The sequence below is a fragment of the Prionailurus bengalensis genome, chromosome F2 (genome assembly GCF_016509475.1).
Source record: "Prionailurus bengalensis isolate Pbe53 chromosome F2, Fcat_Pben_1.1_paternal_pri, whole genome shotgun sequence".
In the NCBI taxonomy this organism is placed as follows: domain Eukaryota; kingdom Metazoa; phylum Chordata; class Mammalia; order Carnivora; family Felidae; genus Prionailurus; species Prionailurus bengalensis.
This window is the reverse complement of record NC_057353.1, coordinates 45,841,912-45,867,994: the sequence shown is the minus strand read 5'-3', so window position 1 is coordinate 45,867,994 and position 26,083 is coordinate 45,841,912. Positions and strand designations below refer to the sequence as shown.

Below are 26,083 nucleotides of genomic sequence, written 5' to 3'. Positions count from 1 at the left end.
GAGAGAGAGAGAGAGAGAGAGAGGAAGAGACATAATCCGAAGCAGACTCCAGGCTCTGAGCTGTCAGCATGGAGCCTGATGTGGGGCTCAAACACACAAACTGTGAGATCGTGACCTGTGCCAAAGCTGGATGCCCAACCGACTGAGCCATCCAGGTGCCCCTATTTTTCCCTTTTTCTAGTGTACCCACCTTTATCTTTTCTCTTTTTAGTTTATCCAATTATTCACTCCACTGGATTCCTCTTGGAAAGAGTTCCAAGTCTCTTTCATCATAAAAATAAAATCCCCAAACCATGATCCCAAATGCTCCTTCATATACTACCCTTAATTATTCTTCTTCTTCACAAACTTCCTAAAGGAGTTATTTATACTCTCTACCTCTACTACCTTTTCTCTCCTGCTTACTTCAATGCATTCTAGACTAGTTTCCATCCAGAATAACCCAATAGGGAGAAAACACTTGCAGTCACAATATCTATAAATTCACGAGATAGTTCCAATTTCTCATCTTTCTTAATGTCAAAGCACTACTAACTTGGCTTCTTCGAAATTACAATTTTCAAATTTTCCTCTTAGCTCACAATTTCCTTTCTAGGCTTCTCCTCCTGGCCAGTAAATCCTGCTTGGACGTCTTCAAGGTCAAGTCTTAGGCTCTTTTCTCTACTTTTTCTCTACTCTTTCCTTGAGTAATCTCTCATCCAACCCTTTGGATTGAATTAGAATCTGTATCCCAAAGACTCCAAAACATGCAATCGTTTATCACTAGTGTTGGTCTTGTGAGCTCCAGATCTGTCTGAATAATTGCCACAAACTTAACATATCTAGGTCAAAACTTATGATCTCTCTGTACTCTCACAAATGAAAACAAAACAAAAACAAAGTGGTTCTCTTCAAGTATTTTCATCTCAGTAAATCACCTGTCTTAACTTGGGCTGCCATAACAAAATGCAATGTCTTGGTGGCTTAAACAATAGAAATTTATTTTTTCATGGTTCTAGAGACTGGAATTGAGATCAGGGTGCCACCATGATTGGTTTCTGGTGAAGGCTCTCTTTCTAGCTTGTAGATGGCCACCTTCTTAATGTGTCCTCACATGCCAAGAGAGACAGCAAGCCCTATGATAACTCTTCTAAATGTACTATCCCATCATGAGGGAGCTCCACCCTCATGAGCTCTTCTAAACCTAATTAACTCCCAAATCTCCATCTCCAAATACCATCACAGTAGAGATTACAGTTTCAACATATGAATTTTGTGGGGACAAAGCACGACCCATCCAGTTAGACTAGTCAGAAAACCAGAAGCCATGTTTAAATCTTCTTCCTCACCCCCTATATCTCTACTCCATTACTATGGTCTGTAGATTCTGCCTTCCCACTATCTGCCAAATCTTTCACTTCTTTCCATTTCTTTTTGTTAAATGTTTATTTTTGAGAGAGCGAGCGAGCACCTGTTTGTGCACACATGCATACATGGGGGAGCGGCACAGAGAAAGGGAGACAGACGATCTGAAGAGGGGTCTGCGCTGACAGCAGAGAGCCTGATGTGAGGCTCAAACCCATGAACTGTGACAGCATGACCTGAGCTGAAGTCAGATGCTTGACTGACTGAGCCACCCAGGTGCCCCATTTCTATCAAGATTCTCTGATCCAACTTACAATTACCTCTCACCAGTACTACTGCAATATTCTCCTAATTGCTCCCTTCCATCTACTCTAGCCCCTCTTACTGATTCTCCACCCTGACTAGAGTTATCTTTTCAAAATGCAACACACACACACCTCCCACGTCCTACATCCCCCACCACGTACACATCCTACTGAAAGCTCTTTAATGGCTCCTTACCACACTCAAGATAAAAGTCCTAAAATCCTTTTTTATGATCAGAAAGGCCTGGCCTCTGCCTCTCTTTGGAGCCTCACCTGATAGCACTGGTTTCCTCTTTCCTGCCTTCATTTAATCTGACACAGATACCTCTCACCATTGCGTCTTTTGCACATATTCTCCCAGAGACCCACCCTTCCCTCCACAGTCCTTAGTTAACTCCCTTTCATCCTGTGCAACTCAGCTACAGTGTCAGTCACTCAGAAGCTTCCCTGAATCTCCACTCTTTTATGAATCCACAGAACCTCATGACACATATATTAGCTTATCATTATCTACTATTTTCTGTAACTTTTTTGTAACTATCTTTTCTACTGGTTTATATGCATTTGTTGAGAGAAGGGGCTATCTTTTGCTCACCACTGTATTTTCAATGCCTAAAGCAACGTGTGCCATACTGCAATCGCTCATAAATCTCTGTTGTAAAAATAAAGGAAGAGTTCCATTAGTGATTACAACCATCATTTTCGAAGTCGAATCTTAAAACCGCTCTCTTATGTTAGAAGAAAATATTGAGGCCCAAAGAATTACAACATCTTAGGATCACCTGCTTGGCGACAGCTAAGCCAGATGACACCAGATTAGAGACAGCCTTGAGGGCCGAGGAGCGCTTTGACCAGATGAATTGAGAGGGGTGTGTGTGGTCAACATCATGGAAGTTTGGCAGGTGAGGCTAATTTAGCAAGGGCCCAGGGGACAACAGGATTAGTGAGTAACAGGAGAATCTGGAGTGAGGGCTGCCCATAAACAGACGAAGGAAGTAATCAGGGCATAAACCTAAACCAGGAAGGTAGTAGGCAAAATGGAGGACCATTTCAAAGGAAAAACAAAGAGACTTGGAATAAAAAAAAAAAAAGAATCAAAAATGACAGTAAAATTGTGAGAAGACATGACTGGAATAATGTTGCTGCTATCACTAGCACATGTAAAGATCTTTGGAAACTATACTAAGGGCAGGGATAAATCAGGAGAGGAGAGAAAATGGTTTAATTTAATGTGGAAATACGGAATTTTAAATAACTAAACATATCTACCAGGCAGATGGAGGAACAGTTCTGGAGTTGGGTAAGTCAAAACCAGAGCTAGGCATTTGGGAGTCGTTAGTGTAAAAGAGATAGTTGAGGTTATTGTCTGTACAGAGGGACGAACAAAAGGCCCCAGACCATGTCGCTGGGCAGGCACAGGTTAGAGAGCCAGGGAAGACGTGCATGCAAGCACAAAGTTGGAAGGTTACATTTAGGAGAAGCCAAATAATGTTCTCTTCAGCCTTAGTCTGTCGCATGATCCTAGAAAGACATCCCTCCAATTACCCTCATTCTCTTCAGCAGAGGAAATAATCCTGACAATTAGATCACGTGAAGAAATAAAGAATCTAAATAATTGCCATACCGCTGACTTCCCCGCAGGAGACCCTGAGCCGCCTCTTAACCACTGTGCGGCCCCCTCAGCCAGCTTCTGTGACTCTTCTGGTCCTATTACTTAGCCAAGCATCGTCCCCTGGAGGGGGCTCACTATTGTCAGCCTAACTTTCAAAGGATACTTAAAGTCTCTTCATATGACTTACTGAGTCTGCAGTGAAAATTTTGCTATTAAAATCATGTTGTTACAGGAATAAAAAAAAGTTAATTAAAAAATTAATTAAAAGTCATCCTCTTTTCTCATTTCTTCCAATACAAGTTATAGTTGAAAAAATTAGGTTGAAATAATGAAAGGCTTTCCTGTGTTTTAAAAATTCTTGGTCCAGTCCCCATTTGACATCCTGACATTAAGTTTATGGTTTCATTTTGATAAATCATGGGGAAAATAAACTATGAAACTGTAATGCTGACACCGCAAATTGGAACCCATAAAACTCAGGAAATGTAAAAGTCAAGGTTCTTAATAGTTTTATTAACTAGTTTACATTTCTTAAATATAGAAGATAGCTTGCTGGTATGGCTATAAAGCTGAATTAAGGTATGGGCCTTGGCCCCATTTGTGGAAAGAGAAAAGAGGCAAAGGGTTAACTATCAGGGCAACATTAAGAGGGATTAATTAAAATGAGTTCTTTTTTTTAATTTTTTTTAAATGTTTTTATTTATTTTTGTGACAGAGAGAGACAGAGCATGAGCAGGGGATGGGGCAGAGAGAGAGGGAGACACAGAATCGGAAGCAGGCTCCAGGTTCTGAGCTGTCAGCACAGAGCCCGATGCGGGGCTCGAACCCACAGACTGTGAGATCATGACCTGAGCTGAAGTCAGACGCTCAACCGACTGAGCCACCCAGGCGCCCCTAAAATGAGTTCTTTAAGGTGCTTTCTTTCACAATAAAATCTTATGTTTAAATGCTGTGTTACTTATTCTTCACTTTCCACTCCAGAAAATGTCAAGGGGCTATTTGGGTCATCTTTTTCAGGTATCTTAATTCCTCTGAACCTGTGCTTTCAAGATATATCTCAATTAAACCACACTGAGTAAAAAAATCAGTAATTACAGAATATAAAAGCAGAGTTCACCAAGAAAAGAAAAAAATTTCAAAAATACATATCTTGGGGTAAACAACTTAAAATCTCTACCATTTATTTATATAAACCTATTTGAATGGTGTGCTACCGTACCTGAGCTTTTTTAAGTAATATTTTACATTAATAAGTATATATTTTCATTCAAATCAAAGAAGTTTATGGAAATGGGATTATACTGGAATGGTTAGAAAATTTTTACAAGTAAGAAAAAATCATTGCAACCTATAAAACAGCAAGTTAATGGAAGAAATGGAAGAAAACAGTATTCAAAATAGGATCACGACCAATTAAAAGTCAAATAAATTTTTTTTTTTTAAATTTTTTTTTTCAACGTTTATTTATTTTTGGGACAGAGAGAGACAGAACATGAACGGGGGAGGGGCAGAGAGAGAGGGAGACACAGAATGGGAAACAGGCTCCAGGCTCTGAGCCATCAGCCCAGAGCCTGACGCGGGGCTCGAACTCACGGACCGCGAGATCGTGACCTGGCTGAAGTCGGACGTTTAACCGACTGCGCCACCCAGGCGCCCCTCAAATAAATTTTTAAAACAAAAATCAATTAAAATCGGAGCTGAAACCAGTCTAAAACCAGAATGAAATTAAAAAGACCTAAAGACTACATGGGTAAATTAAACAACAGGTTAAACAGAGAGACGCTAAAGAAATAATTTTATTACGAGAAAAAAATTTCAGTGGTTACGTGTTTCATCTAGAGACACCTGGTATAGTAAAAATAAATGTGCAATTGCAGTCATAACTGTCTTTGAAATAACTGTTACTTAAACTATATGAAGACTGTAGCATGCTAATTAGTTTATAATAAAACATAAATGATGTGGTACTATTCTCCCCACTTGGCATCAGATTTTTCTTTGTTGTCATTTAAATGTCATTTCATTAAATGTCATTACAGTGACAGTGCTCAAAAATATGTCTGCAAAGGAACAATGAAAAAAATACCAGGGAGCTCAAATGTTTTTACAAATGACCCTGAGTTAATTAGAAAAATATGCACCCTTCCCAGTTCTTCTTCTCACGTGTCAGCTCTCATTAAATTAAAAAAAAATTTTTCTCATTTCAAAGTTAAGGAATCCTATGGCTAACAAAACTTTTAAACTGGGATCAAGTGGGCACATTCCTATGTTTCTGTATGATGTCATACCAAGCAATTCACAGTGGAATTTGAATTTGCAAGAACTATGAATGATTTTTCAATATAAGAAGTATCTGATCTAATGCTAATTTTTTCTCTATAGGCTAACTGTGCTGGGAACAGGTGGCCCTGCTTTCAATTATGGAGGGCTAGCATGCCAGTGTGAGGCCTGGATTAGTTCACCTTCTCACGGGGAATTTTCCCCGGTTGGGAATGGATTTATTATGGCTTCACACATGGAATAGAGCTCATGTCAGCTGAGGGCAGTGACACATCATATGATTCAAATTAACCTGCTGTGGACTGTTCCGCAGGGCTTAGATTGTGTATTAAAATGACGACATTTTAAAAACAGCTTGAAAGAAACCAGGATTGCTGAACTGCAATGGTTCCAATTTGTTCCAACTAATCTATCACCTGCTGGAGATATTATTCTAGTGGGTTTCTGGTAGCTGCTGTTTTCCAGGTTTCTCCAAGCCACTGACCTTGCTAATGGGTACAATTGTTGCCTCTGAAGGAAGGAGATGGGGGTGGAGAGAGCTTTGAAGGGGTTTTTGATGTAAAAGTTGGGACCTATCATTTGCTCTAAGGTAGTATTAAGTGAACAGAGGAAATAAGAGAATACTCAAGAACTCTGAATTATTTTTCCAAAAACAAATGCTAAATAGTAGCATTGTATCATGTTGTTTAGATAAATAATCCCTGAAAAGTAAATCTGTAAGGATGAATTCAAAAGCTATTAAGTTTGTACCTTTAAGATGAAAACTTAAGGTTAGGTAGGTATAATCAGTATTTCCTGTATTCTTCAGGGTCGTAACTTTTATTGCTCCTGAAATGTTAATTCACGAGCAAGAAAAGAATAACATACCATTTTAGAGCTGAAGCATAAAACTTTGGGAATAATACTTGAATAAGAGGTGCATCTAGGGGTGCCTGGGTGGCTCAGTTGGTTGTGTCCAACTCTAGATTTCAGCTCGGGTCACGATCCCAGGGTCATAGGACTGAGCCCTGTGGTGGGCTCTGCGCTGAGTGTGGAGCCTGCTTGGGATTCTTTTTTCCCTTTGCCCCTCTTCCCCACTTGCATGCCCTCCCTCTCTCTCTCTCTCTGAAATTAAAAAAAAGATGTGCATCTAAATTCAAAAAACTAACAGTAGCAAAAGATTCTTAATGAGTTCACACTGTATAAAAATCAGAAGAATTATTTGCAATACTAACAAAAAAGTTTTATTTTTTTTATTTTTTAAAGGAAGGGAATGACACTGGGGAATATTATAAAGCTGAAACTTGTTCCCCCAGTCTCAGCATAAATAATAGCTTTCTTAATATATCCTATTATCTAAAAGCTGGAAAAAATTTAATTTTCTTGAGTTGCCAAAAATCTATAAAATAATACATTCCTATGGTAAGAAATGCTTTATGTGTTCTGTATTTCCAATTATCTCTAAATTAATATAGAGTGGCAACCTGGCTGTGTAGTAAGAGAATATAATTAGTCTATGCAATAATGTCTACGTACATACTTTACAAGACAAATTATTTACAGTAAGGAAATTTTTGTCTAAGAGTAAATTCTGGAGCATTTCAAAGATGCTAGGTTAGTATTTAGTGGAATCACACACAGCTGATACATCATTCCAACTAATCTTCCCTCAATTTATTAAAGAAACCTACTCTTGGTTAAAATGTTTTAGACTTGGAAGAACTTAAACCATTAACTGGACATTGTATTTGATTTTTCATAATAAAAGTACATTTTAAAAAACCACTCATCATTTTTTTTGTCATTTCCTTTTCCTATGCCTCAAAATATCTGCAGTTGGGTCCTCAACACCCGTGTGTGTGTGTGTGTGTGTGTGTGTGTGTGTGTGTGTGTGTATGTGTGTGTGCATGTGCGTGCGCGTGTATTCATTCATTCATTCATTCATTCATTCATTCATATAGGATTCATATGAAAACTTGTTACAAATGTTTAGTCTCCAGACCAACAGCATCCACCTTACCTGGGAGCTTGTTAGAAATGCAAAATTTCATTCCTGCCTTCTAAAACTATTAAATTATTTGTATTTTAACAAGGCCACCAGAGATGTTTCAAATGCACACTCAAGTTTGAGAAGCACTACTATAAAATAATGCTTTCAATTCATTTGTTTAAAAGTTGGAATCTCCAGATAGATCATGACTCTTATTTGAATAAAAATAAGGAATGGCATATATATAATTTCCAACTTAGAAACACAAAAGTACAACTATTTAAAAAAATCCCATTTCTACTAGTCACATTAATTGCTAGAATTATATGCATCATCTTTCATTCATTCATTGACATTTCTCTTGAAATTCACTTTCTTTGGTTGCCATAAAAATATGGTATACAACTACTGACTTGTAGGTCCCATCCTTTAATAAATCAATCAAATGTAAACTAGAAGCCAACTTTATAGCTAAAGTTGAGTGAAAGACTGTGCCTAAAAGCAAAAAAATCAGAAACTACAAAAGAGAAGAGGGAAACCCAAGTTTCTCTCTCACTTCTCCATGAACTAACCATATATTCTTACCCAGTTTCACCCATTCTAATATGTTCAGTCTTTTACATGTGAACAACTCTGAAGTCAGGAAGTGCCCTGCAACTCATGTAATAAGAAAGCACTGTATCATAGTTTAAATAGCAGATATTTTTTCTTTGTACATAAAATGTATTTTCCTACAATTGATGATGGCTTGGATTCTATGCAACATGGTACTTCACACTTACTAGCCAACTACGAGGCCTCACATCACTCTCAATCTATCCATTACCTCACCCCAAAGGCTTCTTCCAACTTTACTGACTCTCTTAGTCTTCATCATTAGCTTCTCGCTTTCATTTGAGTCTTTTAAATGACATTTAAGTACTTATAATGATTAGAAATAGTTCTTCATACTTCTATACCTTTTAAATCCCAGAACCGGAGAATCATACTTGAGAAGAACTGGGCCCTGGTGAAAGGGTCAGTACAGGTGGCCCTCTTTAGGCTCTCTTTACACCAGGCATGATGACAAGCAGCCTTCTTCAATATGTAGCCATGGATCATAAGTGTATCGTTATGCCACGACACACATTTAACCAGGTCCACATATAGTTTTCACTTATCAAAATTCATGTCTTGCAGAATGAGGGAGGGAGAGGGGGAGAGAGGGAGAGAGAGAGGGAGAGAGGGAGAGAGGGAGAGAGGGAGAGGGGGAGAGAGGGAGAGAGGGAGAGAGGGAGAGAGGGAGAGAGGGAGAGGGGGAGAGAGGGAGAGGGGGAGAGAGGGAGAGGGGGAGAGGGGGAGAGAGGAAGAGGGGGAGAGAGGGAGAGGGGGAGAGAGGGAGAGGGGGAGAGAGGGAGAGAGGGAGAGGGGGAGAGGGGGAGAGAGGGAGAGAGGGAGAGGGGGAAAGGGGGAGAGGGGGAGAGGGGGAGAGAGGGAGAGAGGGAGAGGGGGAGGGAGGGAGAGAGGGAGAGAGAGAGGGAGGGAGAGAGAGAGAGAGAGAGAGAGGGAGGGAGGGAGGGAGGGAGGGAGGGAGAGAGAGAGAGAGAGAGAGAGAGAGAGAGAGAGGGGGAGATAGAGAGAGAATCTTAGGCAGGCTCCATGGTCAGCATGGAATCTGACATTGTGCTTGATCCCATGATCGTGGGATGATGACCTGAGCTGAAATGAAGAGTTGGGTGTTCAACTGACTGAGCCTTCCAGGTGCCCCCATTGTTTTAAATTATTAATGAAAAAACTAATATTCTTTTGATAATAATATGAAGCACTGTAAGTATAAAATAACGAAAGAAAAACTGAAATAGTAATTTTTGTTAAATAAACAGCTAAGATCTCACTGAGCTCTCCTCAGTGAGGAAGAGCACCATGAGATGAAGAAGAAATAGAGCAAGAAAGAGGAGGAGGAGGAGGAGAGATGAAAAACCTTTAGTTCTGTTAAAATTAGTGTGGTACAGAAGTGATCTAGGTCTTTAGAATCATAAAGACCTGGGTTTGAATGGCTCCTCTGCCATTAAGACCTTGGGCAATTTACTTCACGTTTCCGTCTTAGCTTCCTAATTCATAAAATAGGGATAATTGTAGAGGCTCCTCCTTGGGTCTGTATTAATACAGAAAGCACTTAGTACCTGAGACTAATATGCACTCAATACATTTTGATGACCGTATCTGTCTATCTAAACCTGAGTGTTTAGATATGCCTCAAGCACTTTGCTATGCATTTGAAATAAGTATATTTATCTAATTGAATATATTGATGTATACTGCCTTATGTGTGTGTGTGTGTGTGTGTGTGTGTGTGTGTGTATACACATATCATATGTCTCTTCCATCCATCCATCCACTTTGTTTACAGTAAGGAAACTGAGGCATAGGAGATTAGATCAACTGCCTAAGGTCACGCAATTAGCAGGAAAGGCAGAAATAAAGTTTTGGGTCTTTGACTTATAATTACTTATACTAGTCAATTATTCTTTAATTGGTAACTACTTTTTGTCGGACTAAAGGTAATTTTTAGTGCCTATTAATATTTGCCTTTTAGTCTTTGAAATGGGCAAGCTGAGAAGAATACACTTCTGGAAGACAAATGAACTATTCATTTCTGGCAAGGAATGTCACAATCACTAACACCCTAAGTACATGTTAATATACTCACATGAAGAAAATGTATACACATTTGAATTGTGACTTTCTTACCTGGTCCATTAAGAAAGTCTTTAATTTGTAGCGTTACCAGCGAAGGTGGAATACCACTTTTGCTGTCTATTTCCCCAGGCACTGTCTGTAGCCAAACTGTGCAGTAATCAAGGGATTCAGGCAGAGTCTTCCCAGGATCTGAAGTGACAAAGTTTAAATAAAAAATGTCAATCACATCCCAAACCTCTCATTTTGGTGTAAGAGCTTCAGCTGACAAAGAAGAAGAAAAAATGGTTAAATTCACTGTATATAACCTTCACTGATTCATTTGTTTGTAAGTATACTAGTCACACAAGTACTTTATGGAGAAAGAGAAGCTCTCTCTACATTGGAATGATGCAACCATGTTTTTCAAAATCAGACCAAAGGAAAAGTCATTTCAAATCTTAACTTATATCATCTCTGAATGAAGGTAAAGTTTCTGTGCTCTGAGTTGCTGTTAACAGTTGTATAGTTGGATTTCTTTTCTTTCTTCTTCTCTTTTTTTTTTTTAAAACAGGATGTTGGAAACAAATTAAAGAAAAAAAGGCAAGCTTTTCAGCTTTAAAAAAAGGCAAATATATGTTCAAAGATGCAGTGGATTAGTACTACTTAGGGTCTATTTGATCTGTTTCAGAGTTTTACTGACATTACAATCACTTTTTACTGCTAGGCTTTTGAAGTTAACTTCAGTAGCTTTCTCATAACCTTCTTTAATGATAAAAATTGGTCAATCTTTTATTAGTCCCAATAATGACTAAATCTTGATTTTTTTCTGTTTTGACTTTTTCTGTTAGTGTGTATTTCTTACTTTTTTGGGTTTATGTAGTATATTCTTTAAGAAGTATTTTTTAGCTATTGGTGATGGCAAACTGAATTTGCTTTTTACTGCTTGGCAATCCAGTTTTTATTGAAATAGCTCTTTAAATAAAAACGACTGCTGCATCTTGGCATACAACGTAGTAGGCTTTAAAAAAACTTCTAAATATTCACAGTTTTTCTTTAGTTTCAAGATTGTTTTACTCTCTCTGTTTTAATAGCCTCTGAATGTCAATTTTATAGGGATGTTCTTGCCATAGAGTCCATCTATTCCATTTTCAGCCGATTTGGGATGTGTTCTTAAAGTGTTATTTATTTTAAGTTTTATTGATTGGATTGCTTTCAAGAATAGCATTTACATACAGTGTATTATATTCAACATATGGTTATATAGTATTACTGTCATATGTGAACTGGGCATATAAATTCTGCCTTGGAATTTGTATTTCTTGACCTTATCATGTGATTCTTATGAAATATGGCACATATGAACCTTTATGTGATTTCAAAGAAAATAGTGAAAGCAATTGATCGTGACGTTAGATCTATGTGGTAAAGATCAAACACTAAGCTAGTGCATTCTTCTCTTTTTATACAATCAGTGAATTTAAAGCAGTGAGAATATGCATAGTAGATTCATTACATAGTAACACTATATTATTCTCTCTTTAAAATATAATGGTCAGGTGTCATGAAACGATAGCAAAAGTCTGTTGCTGGTCGGATCTACAATCAATTCAAAGGAGCTATGTAACTTGACAGGACCTGAGTGTCTACTTCTAGAATCTCACCTACGTAGCCATCATCAACAAGCATTTATTATCAAGTAAATAGTACCGTGTTAGACTCATAAGAGGAGGCATAGTTCTTCGTTATGAAGAGAACATAATCTAGAGAGAGAACAATGACCTCACAGAGAAAACAGACAGAAGTGATGTAACTAACTAATGGACAGAGAAGAATTACACTGATGCAGAAATGTTAATATGATGTGTAAAAGACTGGCAAGTAAAACTTAGGCTAAACCAAACAAGTTACAGGAATTACATATTCAAACTCATGTGACAGAAAAGGGATGTATCATTAATCTACAAAGAGTTCATGCAATCAATATAGATATTAACCTAGAAAAATGGGTAAAGAATAAGCAATTATTAAGTGCTTACCTGGCTTAGAGTAATCAATGAAAAATATTTTAAATAAGTAGAAATTTTCATCTATCAGATAGCCTAAGACTAAAAAGAACTGATAATGCCTGTGTAGTGCATGCATGCACACACACTGTAGAAATGTTAATCATAGCAAAAAGTAGAAAACAACCTGGAAGTCCATCAACAGACTAATGCTTAAATAAACAATGGTAATCCATACAGTTGATTAGAAGTATCAAGAAGATCTATATGTACTGACATAGTAAGACATCCATTTTATATTGTTAGTAGTAAAAAGCAAAGTGGTTAAGCATCTTTTCATTTATTGGCCATTTGATTCCTCTTCTACAAAATATTTACTTACTCATTTTTCTATTAGTTTTTTTCTCTTGCTATATTATGAGCGTTAACGTTTGTCTGTCATACATAGCAAGTGCTTCCCCCTGGTACGGTAGTTGTCCTTGAAATACATTCTGATGCTTTCTGCATACATACTTTTTTTTATAGATGTGGTAAAAAAATCTAATTTTTATTTACTGGATTTATCCCTAGGTGATAATGTATTTTCCTATAGTTTTTTGAAACATTTTTAAGATTTCTGTTTTTACCTTAAGTTGTTTAATCCTTCTAGAGAGTTTTATGAAAAATAAGAAAAATTTTCTGCCCAACAATCAACCATACACAAATTAAAACAAGTAGTTTTTTATTTATCAGATTAGCATAAACTAAAAAGACTGATAATATCTTGTGTAGGGGAGAAGGAGAAATGGGTCCTCCCATGTATGGTCGATGAGAGTGTAAATAAAGTGTTTTTGCATGAGTAGGGGAGAGGGTTGAAAATGAGTGACTACCAAAATTCTCAATATCCATACTTTTTGTAATTAGAAAGGGCACATGTGGCACTCTATCTTAAAGAAATAAACCTAGCTGCACACATACATACACAGTGGAGGATAATCACCTTTAAGATGATCCTAAGCACATAATGATATATAGACCTATGTTCACAGCTCAAAAAAAAAAAAAAAAGATGACACACAAAATATCTAAAAGAAAAACTGAAGTGAAGGGGAGAGAAAAAAAAAAACATTTCAAAGGAATAATATTTTGATGTTGTACCTTCATCAAAGTATAGATGGGGAAGCACCAAGTTCTGATAATAAGAATGAGGGTTTTCCATGTAGGGGAGATAGGTTTCATGGAGGTTGCTTCTCTTTTCATAGAAGTTACAGGGCCTGGCCATCTGGTACCCAGCCTTGGGAGCTGCACTTACAATTACAGGGGCAATTACAGGGGGATAGGACTTACCAGAGATGAAATAAACAAACTGGCAATACTAGGAAGAAGAATGGGAAATGGGAATTTAAAAACATGGAAAAGTCTAGGAAACTTATCTGAAGAAGTCAAACTTGCAATGACTATTTTTCCTCACCCTCCCAAATTACTGGTTTAATGACATTATTGGGTTAATATGGCTATACAACTGGTTTAAAAGTACAGCTGTATTTATAGAGCTGACAGAGCAGAATAACAAATTAGGAACATCCAGGAAAATACAGGTTGCGTGTTTGATGGATATTGAATGTGTGACAGGAGAGAGGCTACTCTCCCAGTTTTAGCTAAAATCTCTACTGTGGATATGCCTCTAGTCATGTGGGTACAAGCCGCAGCAGCAGTAGCAGATCCATGAGAATCCCACAGAAAAAGCTCAGGTTTGCAAGTCACTATTTAATCCCTTATGATTATGATGAGGGGCATGACTTTTAGACTTCCTCTAATATCTTCAATTTAACTTCTCCTTAATTCCATCATCAAGTCTGGAAAATGGGATTCATATTACACATTCCTCAGGGTCAATGTAGCTGGGAAAGCACCAGATAAATTAAGATTAAAGGAGTCTGTGAGTATAATGTAAATAGAGTGACAAGCAGCGATGACTGCTTCATATGGAAGCTCCTTCAGACTTTGCTAGTTTTCTTCTCCATATTTATGAGACACCTATTTGAGCACAGGAAGCTCTCAAAAAAAGTAAGCTTCTGCTGCTGTAGATGAGCACATTTATGCTGTTGTCCCTAAGCCTAAGAAACAGGAGAAAGTAGTACCTTATTAGGAGTTGCAGAGTGGGGGAAATGGGTCAGAACAAATGACAAATTGCTCATAGCCATAAATCTTGTTGAAAGTCAGTAAAAATTCACTTCAATAAAGCATTGGTATTGACAAAGTTATATTATTTGTTTTTCTTCTGGGCTGACCTGGCCTCCAAAAGAAAATACTTCATCATATCATGTCACAAAGAACACCCAAAGAGAAGATTCAGAAAGTTTCCAGTCTGTTCACAGATGGATCAAGATATTATTGGCTTTCACAGAGACTTGTTTCAGATTGTATTCTTTGTGCTTGTAGATTACTTTGCTCTTCTTCATAAACCTTCATTTCACTTAACTGCTTGGGAGGTCTTCCTCTGAATCTGATAAAAGTAGTCTTTGTACGGCTGCTCATTATTTTTTAACCCTCAGCAAATATTCACAGAGTTAAGTATGTTTTGCGTAACATTTAAATTATACAAAATATAATAAAATACAACATGATTCATTGTGACCAACTCAAAGTGAAACTTGGAAAATAAACTCATTTATTTCCTTTGCAATCTTCTACTTAACAAAAAGTTTGTTTTCTAAGCTCATACAGAGCAGCTGAATGCTACAAATTTTGTAAGCTTTATTCGATTCTACTTTATACTACTCTGTTTTGCTCTACTATGTGGCAGGAAATTTCTTTGTCATAATTAAGCTGAATTTTTATTGAGGCTCCAATGAGAATACATTTCCCCACAGATTTCAGTGATAATTTTCCCACTTGAAAGACGGACATAACACTGAATATTTAATGAAGTCCAGTCACTTTCACACCAGATATTTCTAAGTGTTAGCCATTGCAAAAATCAACGTTTCCATTTCTTTTGCCATGTGAATAAACAACTTTGAATTTTAAAAATCCCAATGCCAGAAGGAGTTGTTTATTTGAAAACTAAGCATCTCTTATAAAGAGGACTCGAAGGAGACTCTAAGCCACCATTATTTCTTCCTCACTCTCCCCATCTTCCCTAACAGTTGCTTTTATCAACCTCAGGTTTACAAAACACTTGATAATCTGTGCCTCTTTCTGCTTTTTCTTAGCCACTTCTATGCTCAAGAACATTTCTATGAGGAGGAGGTTGGTTAAGGAAGGCAGAAAGCAAAGTTAGCCCAATGGTGACTTTCCCTGGCAGCTCCAGGCAAAGACTCTATTGTGGAAGATGCAAGTAACTACAGTTACAATAATGTTTTTGCCCCTTTGATTCAGTGTTCTCATGGTACCTTTGTCTTTTACATTTTTGTGGAAAATGAGTGCTAATGCAAATATGGAGCAATGTCAAGGATACGAAATTTTCCTATGGTGGACAGTTCTTATAAACTTGTGGTACTGGAAGAAATGTTATTAATTGAAATTTGGGGGATGAGTGCTGAAAAATAAGCTTTTGATTACTAGGGTATCTCATTTTAACCACGTTTTCTCCAGTAGGTAAACAGTTTATCACCTTACTCCTGGTATTAGCTTCTTGCTGTTAATACAGCAAGATCCTGTTGGTGCTTGCAATCCTGGGTAATAAAATCCTGCTCTGTATTATCAACAACTTTTGAAATTACAGCATGCTTTCATTTGTAGTCCTGCAAATGTTATCATTCCTGAATCATTATGATTAAAATTAATGTGTTCCCTAAACTACTATTGCAGATTTAAATTTCAGTAACTTTCTGCTTTGATGTCATATTGCACTGAGTTTCCTTTCTGACAGTAGTAGTACATGATCAAAATATCGCAAGTTCCTCAGAAGCATAAAGTAAGTGCTTGTTATGATGTAGCACCGCAAATAGCCTCAAGATTTACTTCTGTCTTCATTTTATCAGTTCCAGAAAGTCCAGAAGGATCTAATGTTTGGTTTCTTAAAAGAAATAAGACTAGGCTTTTATTTGCTTTTTATTTTTATTTTTTTTAATTTTTTTTTTTTTTTTTTTTGCAAAATCTTCAATGACGTGTTATGGATTACAAGTATTCTGTAGTCTGCCACAGTTAATGAGCCCAGACCTGTCCTGGGCTGCCACAGAACCAAAGTGGCATCTATGGTGGCTTAGGGAGACTGGTTCTCTTTGGTTGGAGGTACACAGGGTTGTTAAGTTTAGGAAAAAATGTTGAAGTGACTTTTGATGAACTCTTAAGGGACAACTGGCAGATGATAGGATACTGTCATATAGAAGAGGTTTACGAAATGGTCTGTCATTGACTTAGGACTTACTGAACACAGACAGCCCTACTTTCATTGAGCTTTCCCACATTTTGTTCTATGGGAGAGTTTACATCAGTTTATAACACAGTAGAAAATTCAGGGTAATGAAAAGAACATGAACTTTGGAGGCAGACAGATCTGGGTTTAAGTCCTGATTCCTTAAACTGGGTAAATTTAATTTTAACTTCACGGAGTCTCCAAAATGGGGACAATCCACGAGATTGTGGGTTGTTGAGAATATTATATCAGATAATATATATAACATGGTTAGTACGGGACACGTCATGGTAAAAGTTCAATAACAGTTAATGTTTTGTTTCTAAAACACAAACTTTAAACAAAATACAGGAGTATGTATGTGTGGTGCTTTCAAGTGTCTACTCCTTCTAGTTTTTGTTTTTGTTTTTTAATTTTGAAAAATCTTTTTTTTATCACTGATCTGAATTAAGAGGAAGATAATGGGTAAAATATAAAACTCTTTGTTTATTAGTGGAAAGTATACCCAATTTTGATCTTAAAAACCAGTACTAAGTTTACTTATATTTAATTCTTAAAATTATTACTGAGGTTTAAAATACTTGTCAATGTACTTTACTTCTCTATTAAATTCTCCTGGCTGAGGAGAAATTATAGATCTGACAATTTTTCTGCACTGTGGTTCTGATAATTATCAAAATTATATTGTGTTCTTTTCCACTCCTTAGAAATATTTGGCCAATGTATGAATCAAGGAAGTAAATAATCTGCAAACCAAACAGACTCTTTTCCATTTTTTAAACTAGAAGTTAGAGACTCCTTTACGTAAGTCTGGGTATATCAACTTTTATACAAAGAAAAGACTGAAACGACACAATGTCCAATAAACATGGCTAGTGCATCAGAATTTAAATTTCACACAGCTTTCTTTTGTTAAGGAAGATCAAGCAGAGTTCACAGCCAGAGTAGAAAGGGAGAAAATACTTAAAGAAGAAGCAGAGTAGTAGGTGAGGGTTTAGAGATTCCCTACTCTCCCTTCCTCTCTCCAAGTTCCTGACAAGATGTTCCCAGATGGTCTTTTAGCTTAATCCTTTTGTGCCCAGTCAAGAATACACAAACGTGTTTCTTCATAGAACTTGAATAAAATTTAAAGCAAAGTGTTTTTGGAGGATCTACATCTATTTGCCTCTATCTATGAAATTAATATTGTTTAACCTCCAAAGGGACCTCTTTCAGAAGCCACTGTTGTGCTTGATTAGGCTGCACTCAACGGCTGGCAGTGTAACTCCCTGCAGTGAGAGGTCAGGATCAGAACAGTCACCTTTTGACCACTGTATATAAAAAAGGCAAAGCTACATATAGACCTACTGGGTTTCTCCTATTTTCTATATTTCTTTATGATCCTTAGTTTAAATGGCATCTTTCCTCTTTTTTAATGTAGCCACAGAAGCAAATGTGGTCCAAAAAACCCTCAAAATGCCTGAAAATTAAATTGTGAAGGAACCTAGATCCATAAAACACAGTAACAATTCACTGTCAGAACAGCAACCCCCCCCAAGAAACCAATTCTAAATTGCTGTGGATGCAAAGTAAGTGCTGCCATGTCCTTGCTGATATCCAGGCATTTGGCTAACTCCATAAGCACTTTTTCCCATGCTCTGTCCCTTGTACGTACTAAGATTTGACAGGAAAGGGAAGAGGAAATTTCCTGGTTTGAAATCCCAAGCCTAGAGCCCAGAAGAGGAACAGGAAGGATTAACGTGGCTGCTGGGATGTGTGATCATCGGTGCCCATTAGCTCTTACTTTTAGAACCAAGTCTTCCATATCTTGCTAAAATAAAAGGAATTACATTACTTATATTTAATGATGCTAACTAGCAGATAATATACAAAATATCATTTCAATGAATTCCTTTTAATTTATTTTCTGTGCTGCTTTGTGGTGTTCTTACTGTCTTTTCTTTTTTTTTTTTTAAATTTTTTTTCAACTTTTATTTATTTTTGGGACAGAGAGAGACAGAGCATGAACGGGGGAGGGGCAGAGAGAGAGGGAGACACAGAATCGGAAACAGGCTCCAGGCTCCGAGCCATCAGCCCAGAGCCTGACGCGGGGCTCGAACTCACGGACCGCGAGATCGTGACCTGGCTGAAGACGGACGCTTAACCGACTGCGCCACCCAGGCGCCCCCTCTTACTGTCTTTTCTATTTGGTTGTTTTCATGTTAAATTCTAATGTGGGTTTCAGATGTTTTACATGACAACATTTGATTAAAATTCAATGCAAGTAAATACAGGGTGCTGTACAGAAAAAAATGTAGTCATATAAACCTATATATATCTGTAAGGAAGATCAAGTTAATCCCAATTTTAAACCTCTTGTCTGCTCTGAGCAAAGTCTTGGTTCTGTAACATTGAAAGCCAATTTAGTGGTTTTAAATGATTCCTTCCATTTCTCCTGTTAAGTAAATCCTGATGATCAAGATGGATGTCAAAAGGGCCAGAGCACTAGTCTTCCTCATGTTTAAAAAGATCCATTAAGCTCTTCCTTCTATTGCTAATAACTAAAGAAGCCCCACTTACAGTTGAACAATATTTCATAGTCCCAAGGCATTTCATAGATATCTCACTTGGAGCTAAGATTAAACTGTGAAACTACAGAGACCAGATATTATTATACCCATTTTAGAGATAAGGAAACTAAAGCACCAAGTTTAGTTATTTGCATCAAAGAGTCTTGGCTAATGAGTCAAGACTAAAAATCAAAGTTTCTGATTTCCCTTCCAATATCCTTCCCTATATGTTAACTCTCCCTACTGGCTGGGTCACATCTTTTTTTTTTTGGTTAATGTTTATTTATTTTTGATAGAGATGGAGTGTGAGTGGGGTGGAGGGGGGAGAGAGAAAGAGAGAGGGAGAGAGAGGGAGAGAGAGAAGACATAGAATCTGAAGCAGGCTCCAGGCTGTCAGCACAGAGCCTGATGTGGGGCTTGAACTCATGGACCATGAGATCATGACCTGAGCTGAAGTCAGACGCTTAACTGACTGAGCCACCCAGGCACCCATGGATCACATCTTATTTAACTTTCTCCCCACAACTCTCCCTGAGAGATGCTTTAGAGTTCCTCTCACTTAAGAGAATCACTTATTGGCCGATTTCTGTCAATGTAATAATTTCACTTCGTATTACTGGCCGGCAAGAAATGTTCCCAGCAGCTAAATTTTCAGATAAATGTTCAAGTTGTGATCATTATGACATTAAAGTCACAGGTTAATTCTAAGCCTTTCCAGAGACATTAGCAAAACCTTTAGTTCTGAAGAGACATGTAATTCAATCCTTCTCTTTTAGTCACAATAACCAAATGAAATCAAGATATGATTTATGAGGTGTAAGAAGGCAGTTTATGATTTTCCAACTGTTGGTTTACTCAGATGTCTCTGGCACATTTTCTGCAGACCTATTCATGAAAGGGTAAAGAAGCCAATTACTGTAACTGAAAATTTTCAAACTACACAATAGCTATAAATTGAACTAAAATGACGTGAATGCTTTTGGCTGATTACAACCACTATTTTTAAACTCAGCTTAAAGACGTTAACAGTGATGATAAAAACAACAACAACAGTATTAACACATACGGAGCTCTGTGTTACACACTCAGCTAAGAGCTTCATATACATCATTTCATTCTCACATCAACTCTAGCAGATCACTACCAGTGTTCCCCCTGTATTCTAGATAAGGGGCCAAGGCTGAGAAAGAGGAAATAACTTGCCCAAGATCACACAGTTGTTAAGCAGCAGACCTGGGATTAGAACTCAGGACTGGCTGACTCCAAATCTTAAGCTCTTATTGAACTCTTCCATGTTTGCCTCTTAATTAGAGCTGAAGTCATAGATGCAAACTTTTATAAAACTTTAAAATGTAGACGGTCTCCTATACTAGAGATACCATGTTGTGGATAGTTCTGTCATACACAGAAGTGTGTTATTACCCACTCTTTCAGTACGGATTCTAATCAACTTTAATTTCTCTATTTTAGTCTAGCTGATGCCTGAAAAATTACAATAAGTAAAGAAGTTGCGGGAGAGATGAGGTAATTGTCTTCAAATTGGTTTGTGGGTTCCTGGCAAACAATTGAGTAACAAGCTACTGGACTGTCTGTGTGCTGAGGAAGTACGGGAGTTGGTTAAATTCCCTCAGAATGGTTCAACTCCTTTACAATTGACCAGATGGCACAGTCATTTCTTCAAAAACAAACAAAAAGCCCCAAACAAACAAGAAGAAAAATGACTTTTTAAGTCTGCCTTGGGCTGCATAGTCAAGATATGAGGCAACTTCAAATCTGGATTCCATTACCTTAAACAAAATAAATACCAATTTTTAAATATTTATAAACACAACTAATACGATTATGTTAAAAACAACTACATTCATCTTTATTTAAATGAGAACTGCCAATATTACAGCTGCTACATATAAAGGTGCTGGCAGAAGATCTCGTTTCTGTTAGATGTTGCTTCAGGTAAGAGGGACATGGAAAAGCCCACTGTCACATTATTTTAATATTTTATTTATTTATTTAAAAAAATTTTTTTTCAACGTTATTTATTTATTTTTGGGACAGAGAGAGACAGAGCATGAACGGGGGAGGGGCAGAGAGAGAGGGAGACACAGAATCGGAAACAGGCTCCAGGCTCCGAGCCATCAGCCCAGAGCCTGACGCGGGGCTCGAACTCACGGACCGCGAGATCGTGACCTGGCTGAGTTGGACGCTTAACCGACTGCGCCACCCAGGCGCCCCTATTTTAATATTTTAAAAAGAAACTTGTTAACTTGCAGATGTACTGTCTACCTGGACTGAATGGAAGATCATTTATAGGTTACTATAAATATCGAGTCATAAAAGAAATGCAAGTTGATAATTTAGGCTTTAGATAACCTGCTGTTATTTAAACTAGGGCGAGTAAAGCAAATGACCACACACCACACACACACACACACACACACACACACACACACACACACAATTGCAGGTAGAGCTGGCATAATTTAAGATCACTAAATTATGCAGACTGGCGATGATGCTTTATTAATCTTTCAAAATTATAAGCAGTTGTTACCGGTTCTATATCACTTCAGGTTTTCTAAAAAAAAAAAAAAAAGGCAGGTATAGGTATAAATATAGATTCCATTTATCATGTATTCTGGGTAGCCTCTCATAGAATTTAGGTTTTTAAATATGTATATGCATAAGTGGTATATATAATATACACACGTGTATTTATCAGTCACATGTGCTGAGAAGGCAGACTGACATGAGGGACAATGAATTTCACAGCATTTCTTCTTCTAATTTGATGTTATAATATATGAAAGGATATCCCTCAGGAACAGAGAAAGAGAACACTATTACCACCCCTTGAGTATGTGGACATGTTCTTTGCTTAACGGTGACATGTGCAGAATCAAGTTAATGCTGACAACTCCCTGGGAGCAGTTTATTCATTACAGCATATTAACCGATCTGTGTCACAGATGTAAAGATATTAAAATATCACTTTTGGAGGAAATCCTGTATTAAGTTTCTCAGAAGACCATGTCTCTGCTAATAGACTAGATAATAATTTTATTATTTTAAAATTGAAGGACGTCTGGTGCCAGGCAAAGTTGTAATAAGCTCACTTGAACCTAACTCTCCTGCTACTTACAATAAAAAACTCGAGAGAGAAAATACAAAAAAAAAAAAAAAGGCCTGAGGGCTCTAAAAAGCAAACAAGAACAATGTAGACTGGGGAGGAGAGTCGAACTTGCAGATAGGACTGCTACGGTGGTGTTTCTCAATTTGTTTCGTTTTTCCTCTTTTCTCTCACAACTTTGACTTGAAACTGAGTCTTGGGTTGTGGTGAACAGTGATGGCAAGAACAGTCAAACGTCCTTATGTCTGGGAATTAAGACCTCTGTGATTTCAAGAGTGTAGGAAAACCTGCTGTCTTTTATACTTCTTTTTTGTCTCCTGGTTTTGCCCCAAGGGTGGCTACAGTGTGTGTGTACGTGGGGGATGGGGGCAGGTCCTGCAGTGGCTGTGCTGTGTTAGCAGCGTCAAAGCATTTAAGACTTTAGCAGGTATTATAACTATGTTTCATGAGGTAAGGTAAACGTGCTTAAAATGAGTATTGATATAGAAGTTCTCAGAAGAGAAACAGAAACCATAGAAAAGAACCAAATAAAAATTTTAGAACCGGAAAATTCAATAGAAATTATCTAATATGAAGAACAGAGAAGAAAAAAGAAAATAGGAAAAAAGAAACAAAAAAAAAGAATGGAGTCTCAGGGATCTGTGGAATAATATAAAAAGTTTAATGCTGGTGTCCAAAAAAGATTGGTGCAGAAAAACATTTAAAGAAATAATAGCTTAAAAGTTCCCGAATTTAGTTTTAGAAAGCATACAGTTACAGAGTTAAGGAGACCAGAAAACCTCAAACAGGATAAATTCAAAGAAATCAAGCCCAGACACATTATAATCAACCTATAGAAAACCAAATATCAAGAAAAAAATCTTGAAAGCACCTAGAGAAAATCAACACGTTACATGTACAGCAACAATGACTGTGATTACCGTGGATTTCTCATCAGAAAGCACAGAGGGAAGAAAACAGTGGAACAATAAGTCTAAAGACCCCACTGGAGAAAACTATTAGAAGTAATGAAGTCAGTAACATTTCAAGATAAAAAATATATAAAAATGTGTATGTGTTATGTTTCTGTACACTAAAAATGAAAGCAGCAAAAAGAGAAATCAAGAAAACAATCTCATTTACAAATGCATACAAAAGAGTAAAGTACCCAGGAATAAATTTAACCAAGGAGGTAAAAGACCTGTATATCGTAAACTATAAGACACTAATGGAAAAAACTGAAGATGATGCAAATAAATGGAAAGATATTCCATGCTCACAGACTGGATGGATTAATATTATTAAAATTCCATAATCCCCAAAGCAATCTGCAGATTCAATGCAATTCCTATCAAAATTCCAATGACATTTTCACAGAACAAATAATCCTCAAATTTGTATGGGACTACAAAAGACCCCGAACAGCCAAAGCAATCCTGAGAAAGGAGAACAAAGCCAGAAGTATCAGGGTACCTGATTTCAAACTATACTACAAAACTACAGTAATGAAAACAGTATGGCATTGGCATAAAAACAGGCACATAGATCAATGGAATAGAATAAAAACCCCACACATATATGTTCAAGTAACATTCAACAAAGGAGGCAAGAATATACAATCGGGAAATGATAATCTTTTTAGTAAATTGTGTTGGAAAAACTGGACAGCTACGTGCAAAAGAATGAAACTAAACCACTATCTTACACCATGTAAAAATCAATTCAAAACAGAGTAGACTTCGATGTAAGACCTGATATTATTAAATTCCTGGAAGAAAACATAGCTGGTAAGCTCCTTGATATCAGTCTTAGCGATGTCTTTTTTGATCTGACTCCAGAAACAAGTGAAACAAGAACAAAAATAAACAAAGGCCTAACTACATCAAGCTAGAAAGTTTCTGCACAATGAAGGAAATCACCAACAAACTAAAAAAACAACCTACTGAATGGGAGAAGACATTTGTCAATGATATGTCCAATCAGGGGTTAATAGCCAAAATACATAAAAACTCCTATAATTTCACAAAAAAGCAAATAATCTTTTTATGATATGGGCAGAGGATCTGAAGAGACATTTTCCTAAGAAGACATACAGACGGCCAACAGGCATATGAAAAGATCCTCACCATCACTAATCATCGGGGTAATGAAAATCAAAACCACAATGAGATATCACTTCACACCGTGGGAATGGTTATTATCAAAAAGACAAGAAATGACTAGTGTTAGTGATGGTGTGGAGAAAAGGGAACCTTTGTCCACTGTTAGTGGGAATGTAAATTGGTGCAGCCACTATGGAAAACAGCATGAAGGTTTTCAAAAAGTTAGAGCTACCATTTGGGGCATCTGGGTGGTTCAAGGTCTCATGCTTTCTAAGTTCAAGCCCCACGTCGGGCTCTGCACTGACAGCATGGAGCCTGCTTGGGATTCTCTCTCTCTGCTCCCTCCCCCGACTCACGCTCTCTCTCTCTCTCTCAAAATATATAAACTTTTAAAAAAATTTAGAGCTACCATATATATACACACACCCCACCCACACACTGGAATACTATTCAGCCATTAAAATGAATGAAATCTTGCTACTTGTGACAACATGGATAGACCTGGAGGGCTATTACGCAAAGTGAAATAAATCAAGCAGAGAAAGACAAATATCATATAATTTTACTTATATGTGGGATCTAAAAAACAAAACAAAATAAAACCTAGACTCATAGATACAGAGAATAGGCTGGCAGCTGCAGAGGGCAGGGAGGTTGGGAGGGCCCTAATGGGTGAAGGAAATTAAGAAGTACAAACTTCCAGTTATAAAATAAATTAAGTAATGGGGTTATAATATACAGCGTGGGGAATATATTCAACAAAACTGGATTAACTTTGTAAGGTGACAGATGGTAATGACTTACTATGGTGACCATTTCACAATGTAAACAAATGTCGAATCACTATGTTTTTATACCTGAAACTAATACTGTATGCCAATTATATCTCAATAAATAGAGTATAAATATGGCAGAAAGATGTAATATGTTATCTCTTTCATTTTTAACTTATGATGGCTTTAACTTTTCCTGGATCTTTCTTAGAAAGTTAGCTTCATGACGACACCCTTTTTTATCCTTCCAATCAAGACACTGCAATGACTCTTTCACTTTAGAATCCAGAAATGAAACCGGCCACCTCAACTTTTCTCCTTCCCCTGAATGTTAACATTATAGGCATTCTTATCTTTCTCTTTTTTCTTACCCACATGATTACAGGGCTTCAAAAGAATCCTGAACGTGGAACAGAACAGTCTTTTCTTTAGGATGGAAAAGTGCTACAACAAGTGTTCCTAGCTTACTAAATTGATAATGGGACTTGTACAGTTCACTCAAAGGGACCAATTTAAAACAGAAATTCCCTGGAACAGCTTTAAAAAATAACTTCATTAATATTTAATAAAATTTATGCATTTAAAACACTGAATAAACGAATTAGTGCTCCACTAGAATGTCAAAAGAAAATCTGCATCTTTAAGACAAGTCAGAATACATTTTATTCTTATAGGGTACTCACAGAAGTCAACTCCCTGAGGCCAAAGCAGTATAAATATTTTTAGAAAGGTGAGTATGGGAAGATGAATTCCAAATTAGAGAATAATGAAGCTTTAGAACTGGAATGGAACTTGTTAGTATCTATTATAATCACCACATTTTACAAATAAGAAAACAGAAACTCGAGAAAGTAAATTGCCTGGTTAAGATCACCCTGCTAATTACTGGCAAAGCTAATATTAAATTCCTGGCTCCCAGTTTGGTAATCTTTTTGCTGTATAATCATAATAGCTAAAGCAGTAGAAGTGAACGTTTATTCGGCCCTACTAGCTGCTTGACTCAATGTTAAGTACTTTCATGAATTACCTATTTTCAGTTTTAC

At 37.1% G+C, this 26,083-nt stretch overlaps 1 protein-coding gene across 1 annotated transcript in view; it reads right to left on the bottom strand.

Annotated features, from left to right (window-relative positions):
• Positions 1–26,083, bottom strand: part of VPS13B (vacuolar protein sorting 13 homolog B) — an 828,197-nt gene that overhangs the window by 179,419 nt on the left and 622,695 nt on the right. Inside the window, 1 exon segment of the mRNA XM_043601463.1 lies at positions 10,241–10,378. Coding sequence (XP_043457398.1) covers positions 10,241–10,378 — 138 coding nt within the window.